General features: G+C 50.6%; 1 protein-coding gene across 1 annotated transcript; it reads left to right on the forward strand.

Annotated features, from left to right (window-relative positions):
- Positions 1-2,430: 2,430 nt before the first annotated feature.
- On the forward strand, positions 2,431-4,036 carry LOC308257392 (protein FAM209-like; the record flags this gene model as incomplete). The annotated part of the gene is made up of 2 exons (XM_080686946.1): positions 2,431-2,679; positions 3,773-4,036. 2 exons carry the CDS (start codon positions 2,431-2,433, stop codon positions 4,034-4,036), a joined length of 513 nt encoding a protein of 170 aa, XP_080543072.1.
- Between the last annotated feature and the right edge of the window lie 3,654 nt (positions 4,037-7,690).

Genomic DNA, 7,690 nt, shown 5'->3' on the forward strand with positions numbered 1-7,690 from the left:
GATGAGGACACAAAAGACCCAGCCTGCAAGCTGATGCTTTATTTTATAGTCTCATTAAAACAAGGGTGGGTTAACATGAATACAAATGTTCTTGTTTTGGCAACACTTGCTGCACCTCCCACAGCCCATTAGCTACTTAGGAAGGAATTAGGGAGGGCTACAAGGTCAGGCTTAATTATGCTAGGAGAGCTCTGCCCTCCAGGCTGGGACTTCTTTGTGGCCCTGCCACAGGTCAGCCCAAGGCTTGACCCTAGAGCTGCTCCCTACAGTTTATTAGTTCTTTGAAGATAGAAGAGATCAAGTTGGGTACCTGGCATTTGATACAAAAGTAGAGCAAGTCTGCCTTTCCTCTCATTAGTCTGTATTTCTGTTCTACCTCCCACTCATCCTATATAATAAAAAGCTAATATGCAAATCGACTGAACTGCAGAATGACCGGTCGCTATGACATGCACTGACCACCAGGGGGCAGACGCTCAATGCAGGAGCTGTCCTGGAGGTCAGTGTGCTCCCACAGGGGGAGCGCCACTCAGCCAGAAGATGGGCTCACGGCCGTCCCCGTGGGGAGCGGGCCTAAGCCATCAGTTGGACATCCCCCAAGGGCTCCCAGACTGCGAGAGGGCGCAGGCCAGGCTGAGGGATCCCATCCCCCACCCCTCCCCACTGAGTGCACAAATCTCGTGCACTGGGCCTCTAGTGTTTTATAAGAAAGTTGAGCATCAGGACTAAACTCCATAGTGTTGCGTCAATTCCTGTCTTTAAATATTATACATAAACATTTCCAAGTAACAAAACTCACATGGGACAAAACTTCCTGAGCATTTTGGTGGTGTGGGTCATCTCTAAATCAAGGCTGTTTGTCCCTTAGTACAGTGCCCCTAACCACCAAATGTTAGAGCTCCATCAGGGGTGCATATTGTGGGGTACACACACCTGGGGGCACCTCAGAATGCTCCACAGGTGTGGCCCAGAGCACAGGAACACCTCTCCTGTAGGAGCCGTGTGAGGTGGGACTAGGGACAGACAAGCTGGCAAGGATGAGCCCCTGAAGATCACGGGCACACCCTCCAGCCGCAGCCACAGAGACCAGGCCAGCTGCTTCCCAGCTGCCAGGTGTCTCCTGCAGGAAAGCCCACCTTTGCAGACAGCACGCTGCCCTGGGGGAGCATCTGTGCGGCACAGCCCGGCTCTCCGTCCCCCTTGGTTCCAGGCAGTCTTACAGAACCTTTGTCGCTGCCCAGAGCTCAGCACAGCTTGAAGTTCCCAGTGGGCCCTTGATCACATTCAGCAGAACGTTGGTTCCTGGGGAATAAGTGAGTCAGATGACCCAGGGGACAGAGACAAGCCTTGTGTTCCATTCATGGTTTTCCTGTTTCGTGTCATTCACTGGCCAGTGGGCCCTAGCTATACTCCTGGCATCAGCCTGCTGCCTGCAGGCTGTGTGCTCACCTCGGGCCCTCACTCCTGTCTAGGTGCCAGTTCCCTCCTCTTGATCCTTCAAACTCGACCCAAATGCCTTTTTCAGGAAAGCCTTCCTGCATCACCTGACACCTGCTCTACTCAACACTCCCTGCTCTAATCACCGTTTAATAAATTACATCCTTAGCTAACCCAGGGACTGCACCTGGTGAAAGCAGTGAGCGAGGCATGGGGATGCGAGGGCTGGAGAGGGCATTCCTCCTGGGACCAGTGTTTTCAGATCTCACATATTTTCAAAAGGAGCCAGAAATCTAGGTTTTAAAAAGAACCCCCAACCCCAACATTAAATCCTGCAAATAATTATTTTTAGAAACAATGTAAGCCAATGGCTCCTAATGTATAGCCTCTGGTTTAATTTTTGTTTTTAGTCCTCACCTGAGGATATGTTTTTATTAATTTGAGAAAGAGAGAGAGAGGGAGAGAAACATCAATGTGTGACAGAAACATCCATCAGTTGCCTCCCGTACGCACCCTGACCGGGGATCAAACCCACGAACTAGGTATGTGCCCTGACCAGGAATTAAACTCACAACCTTTGGTGTACAGGACGACACTCCAACCACTGAGCCTCTGGTTTAATGTCTTTGTCACTGGGCTCAGCTCCACAGGAGCACATGCCACGCATTTGACATGGCATCTGGACTCAACAAACGAACATAAATAAAGGCAGGCCTCAGCCAGCACAGCACCAGGGCGTCAGAAAGGCTAGCAAGGACATGACAACCCCCATCCACCCTCTCTTGTTGATTGCCTGCTGGAAATGCCTCCTGCTCCCTACGTCCTCCTACGGATCCTGGCCTCACTGGCCTCCCTGCCACCATCACAATGGCCAGAGCCGCTCCTGGCTGGGGCCTCTGTGACATCAACCCGGCTCAGCCCCAGCACTCAGAGTCCCGGTGCGAGGGCAGACAGACCCACCATGAGCAGCCTCCTCCCCCACCTCTGCTCACCATGCGGACCCTGAGATGGACCTTGTTCCTGCCCATGTGCCTATCTTGCGGCTACGCCTTTATGTTTTCTTCTCTGAGGGAGAACGTCAAAGAACCCCCCGGGAAGGTGCCTTGCGGAGGGCACTTCCGAATTAGGCAGAACCTACCAGAGCACGCCCCAGGCTGGCTCGTCAGCAAGTGGCTCTGGTTCTTTTTTATTGTTGTGCTGTATGTAATTCTCAAGTTTCGAAGAGATAGTGAGAAGAGTAAGGTAAGGACGGCTCCATTCTTTATCCCATGTTGCTGAAACCTCAGAAATCTCAGACTCCAACACATGGAGGTGGTACAGGCAGGACGGTTGAGTAGAAGGGATTTTAATGCAAAGTAGCCACCTCGGTTCTGGGAGACACTGGCCAATCCTTTCCTGATGGAGCCTCAGACCCACCGAGGCTGGGACTACATTGGAGACCACCTTCTGTTTACTGGGTGAAGGAAACCTTTGCTTGATATTTAGCCTGTTCAATGAGTTTGTTCAATGAGGATAGATTCAAGAACTTGGCGTGTTTGGGGTCGAAATTATTCACAGAACCAGATTCGCTGCCCGAGGTTTAATTTCCCTCACATTTGACTTATTACAAGTTGCTGAGTCAAATGCAGTTGATAGCATTATCCCCAGTAAAGGTAGAGACCTTCGTAAAGGGATAGAGGTGTGAAAAGGTGACAGCCCCTGCCTACAGCAGCAATCATCTCCATGATGGGGAAAGAGATGGAAAATGGCAGCTTATTCTCTACCAGATGGACCCCACACCTCCCCGGGCTATGTCCAAACCGACCAGAGGGGGCTGGCAAGCCTCTCTGTAGCAGGGGGTCCTCAGACTACGGCCCGCGGGCCACATCCGGCCCGCTGGGTGCCGCTGCCTGTCCTGCTTAGCAGCCGACTCGTCCTGGGCCCGCAGTGCACATAGGAATTTGTTAATAGGTGTTTTTTTTTAAACTATAGTCCGGCCCTCCAATGGTCTGAGGGACAGTGAACTGGCCCCCTGTTTAAAAAATTTGAGGAACCCTGCTAGAGGCTCAGACACTAGATGTTTTCAGCGTTGCACTGAGTGACTCAACTCTGCCACTTTAGTCTGAAAGCAGCCCTAGACAGTATGTGTGTGAATGAGCAGGGCTGTGTTCCAATACAACTTTGTTTACAATAACAGATGGTGGGCCAGATTGGCCCTTGGGCAATATAGTTTGCCAGTCCCTGGACTAGAGCAACGCTAGAAACTTCTTCTCTTAGGTGAGCCCACCTCTCCTGGACCTGTGTCAAAGTTCCCCAAGCTGACAGTGTTATTCACCCCGCACATCTTTGTTGACAGGAAAAGACCCCTCCTGGCCCTCGAGGCTCTTCGGTTCGTGCTGCACCGAAGAAGAACCAGAGTGCTTCCCCCAGCAAAGACTACGCACTCCACACCTTAAACCAACTCGAGATGGACCTTGTGCAGTTCATGTCCAAGGTGCGGAATCTGAAAGTCGCCATGGTAACTGCCAGTGACCACAAGGCGCAGAACTTTGAGAGGCCTGTAGGCCCACATAACAATGTTACCATCTATGAAATATGGGGCGAAGAAGAGTACGAATAAATGGATTTGTGTGTCAAAGTAGGACAGGAAAGTTGAGGGTAGACACACCATATGCAAACTAATAAAACTGTTCTGAAGAAAAATCTCAAATCTGAGATTTTTTCCCCTCTTTGGTTAAACCTGAAAAAATAAATGTGAGACCAGTAGCCGTGGCCGTGGCCATTAAGGTTTTGTTTTTTTTTTTGCCTATCTCGCTTCCTCTAGGGTTGTGGTGGTGAGACACTTGGCCAAGGGGCCAGGGCCCGTAGGACAAGGTTTAGGAAATTTGGGATGTTAATCTCATTTCCATAATTGCTATCTTTATATTAGCTATTTGTGCAAATGATGGAACTGATTATCTTTGTAATTGATTACATTATAAAGAACAACTTTAATTATGGGTTTAAAAAATGATTGAATTAGGTGTGTGTGTGTGTGTGTGAGAGAGAGAGAGAGAGAGAGAGAGAGAGAGAGAGAGAGAGGTGGATGATGGTTTTTAGAACCACTTGATTTTCTTACCCCCAAAAGTCTTGTTCATTTCAGCTCATGATGTATTGACTATCTTCTACCAATTAGCAGTTACATATGTCCAATTGGATTAAGAAAATGGAGAATTGATTCATACTAACCAGGGCTTCGTCAATTACTTGCTATGAATGTTCTTTATTTTTATTTTTTTTTAAATATATTTTATTGATATTTTACAGAGAGGAAGGGAGAGGGATAGAGAGCTAGAAACATCGGTGAGAGAGAAACATCGATCAGCTGCCTCCTGCACACCTCCCACTGGGGATGTGCCCGCAACCAAGGTACATGCCCTTGACCGGAATCGAACCCGGGACCCTTCAGTCCGCAGGCCGATGCTCTATCCACTGAGCCAAACCGGTTTCGGCTGAATGTTCTTTATTATACCTATTAAAATATGGATGTTTTGGCATGTTAATATGGCCAATGGGAAGTACACTTGCTTAATACGGCTGTTAAATTAGCTTATGGCCCCTTCTGTAGGCCGCCCTGACCGTTTACAGACACGCAGTGCAGGGCTAGAGGAGCAGCTGAGGACCCAGGGCAATTCCCTTCCTTCCACCTTCCTTCCCAGCTACAGAAGGTTAAGTCCACCCTGGCTGGTGTGGCTCGGTTGGGTGTCCTCCCGTGTACCCAAATGTCGCCAGGTCCATTCCTGGTCAGGGCATGTACCCAGGTTGTGGGTTCGGTCCCTGGTTGGCAGCCATTTGAAGGTGTTTCTCTCTCATCAATGTTTTTCGATCTCCCCATCTCCCTTTCTCTCTCTCTAATAATCAATAAAAACATATTTTGCCAAAAAAAAAAGTTCATTCCCACTGCTTGAGCAACATCTTCGGCATCTGTCCTGCGTGAGTGTAGGAGTTAGACCTCTAATGAAAGCTGCCTGTCTGCTCCCTCTTGTCAATGTTACTCATCTTTGACCTTGACTTACAGGATAGGGGAGAACGGAAGGAGATGAGATTAATTCTGGGTTCTTACTGTTTTCAATTGAATGAGACTCTGAGTTATTTTCACAGGGCACTGAAGAAACTCAGATAAGCAAAAAGTGCTTTGGTTTTAGCCTGTGAATTCAACATGGGGCAGATTTTAGATTAGAATAGAGACCATCTAAAAAGCCAGTGATGCCCAGCTGGCATGGTTCAGTGGTTAAGCGTTAACCTGTGAACCAAGAGGTCACGGTTCGATTCCCGTCAGGGCACATGCCTGGGTTGCAGGCTCCATCCCCAGTGTGGGGCATGCAGGAGTCAGCCGATCAATGATTCTCTCTCATCATTGATGTTCCTATCTCTCTCTCCCTCTCCCTTCCTCCCTGAAATCAATAAAAATATTTTTAATAAAAATTGAAAGCCAGTGGTCACCAAAAAAGCATGGTTCACAGAACAAAGCCAGACGGCTGGCTGCTTTTGTAGGGCCCTGAAGGTAAACGTAGTTTCTATATTTTTTAATGGTTGGGGGGGGGGGGAATCAAAGAATGAATAATATTTCAGGACATGAAATTCAAATTTGAGCAGTCATAAATGCTCATTAGCACACACCACTCCCATCATTCACATATCGCCCGTGGCTGCTTTTGCACTAAGCGGTGGACTCAATTATTGCACAGAAATCGCATGACCCAGGAGCTGAAAATATTTACTAACCAGCCCTTTACAGGAGAAGCTTGCCCGCCCCCTCGCACATGCTAACCTTATGTATTATGTTCGCAACCAGGAAAAGCACCACCTACGGACTGAAGGGTCCTGGTTCGATTCCGGACAAGGGCTCATACCTCAGTTGCCGGCTTGATCCCCTGCCCCGGTCAGGGCGCATGCGGGAGTCAACCAATTGATGTGTCTCTCTCACATCCATGTTTCTCTGTCTCTCCCCCTCCCTTCCACTCTCTCTAAACATCAGTGGGAAATGCCCTTGGGTGAGGAGTAACAGAGAGTGACCCCAAGCCTCTCTAGCCTAATACCCCGCTCTGCAGGACACATTGCGCCTAGGAAATCCTGCCCCTCAGCCCAGTCAGTGTCACGCGATGTTTTCACACAAAAATGCATGAGAGAGAGACTTAGGAGCTAGAGCGCCACAAGGCTCCCCACTTCTGCTGTTAGAGCGTAAACGCATCTTCGAATGCCCCCAGGCTCCTGGCTCCAGCCGGTCACTGCAGTGGCCACGGGACGTGTCCAAGGGGCTCACTCAGGCAGTTGGCAGAAGGCTTCCTTGCGCTGCAGGGTCACAGGAGTCCTGCTTCTCCATCACCTCCACCGCGCTCTGCTGGGGGCGGGGGGGGGGGGAGTGTGGGCGGTGGGCGGCGACACCAGGGGGAGACACCAGGGCCTGAGGATGAAAACCCAAGGCAGACCCGGATGGAAAGATGAAGGGGATGGGGCTTCATGGGGACGCTACCGAAGAAGCATGGAGGATGTGACACATGGTGAGGGTGGGAGGCAAACTTGTCAGATGGCCCAGGGCCACACTTGTCTGTCTCTCCCCTGAGTGCGGGCAGCCGCTGTGCCTGTGATGGGACGGCCACTCCAGTGATGACATTGCCTTACAAGAGGCTCCCTCATAGCCAAGACACCCTCCTGGTGGCCAGGAAGAAGCGGATGCCACATTGTGAGGTGAAGGGTCACAGGGCAAGGACGTGAGGGCCACCTCTGGGACCTGAGAGTGGTCCCCAGTCAACATCTAGAAAAACCAGGCACCCACCCAAACCAGTGGCCTGGAGGAGGCCCCAGAAGGTGGGGCCCAGTCCCAGCTGACCCCTGGATTCACCCCTGACCTGCTTGTGCTCCTGACCCACGGGAACTGAGACCGTAAATGGGTGTCATGTTCAGCCACTAAGTTTGTGGCATTTATTACACAGCAATAGAAATCAGTGCAGCATGCGGACACGCCCCCCCCCCCACACACACACACACACACACAGCCTGCCCACCGCTGTTCCCCAGGCTCAGCCGCACCTCCCTCCCCTGCCCTAGTCCGGGCCTCCGGACCAGGAGGTGGGGCCACAGGGCTGGCGGCCTTGAATCAACGGGAGCGCTGGGTTTCTTCAAACCAGAGCCTCCACACTGTTGGCTCTGCGACCAAGCCTCCCCCTCCCATGGTTATTTGGCCCATGTCATTCATTTCACTTGTTATTCTGAAATAGTTATAGAGTCATGCAAA

Source organism: Plecotus auritus, assembly GCF_963455305.1.
Source record: "Plecotus auritus genome assembly, chromosome: 8".
NCBI lineage: Eukaryota > Metazoa > Chordata > Mammalia > Chiroptera > Vespertilionidae > Plecotus > Plecotus auritus.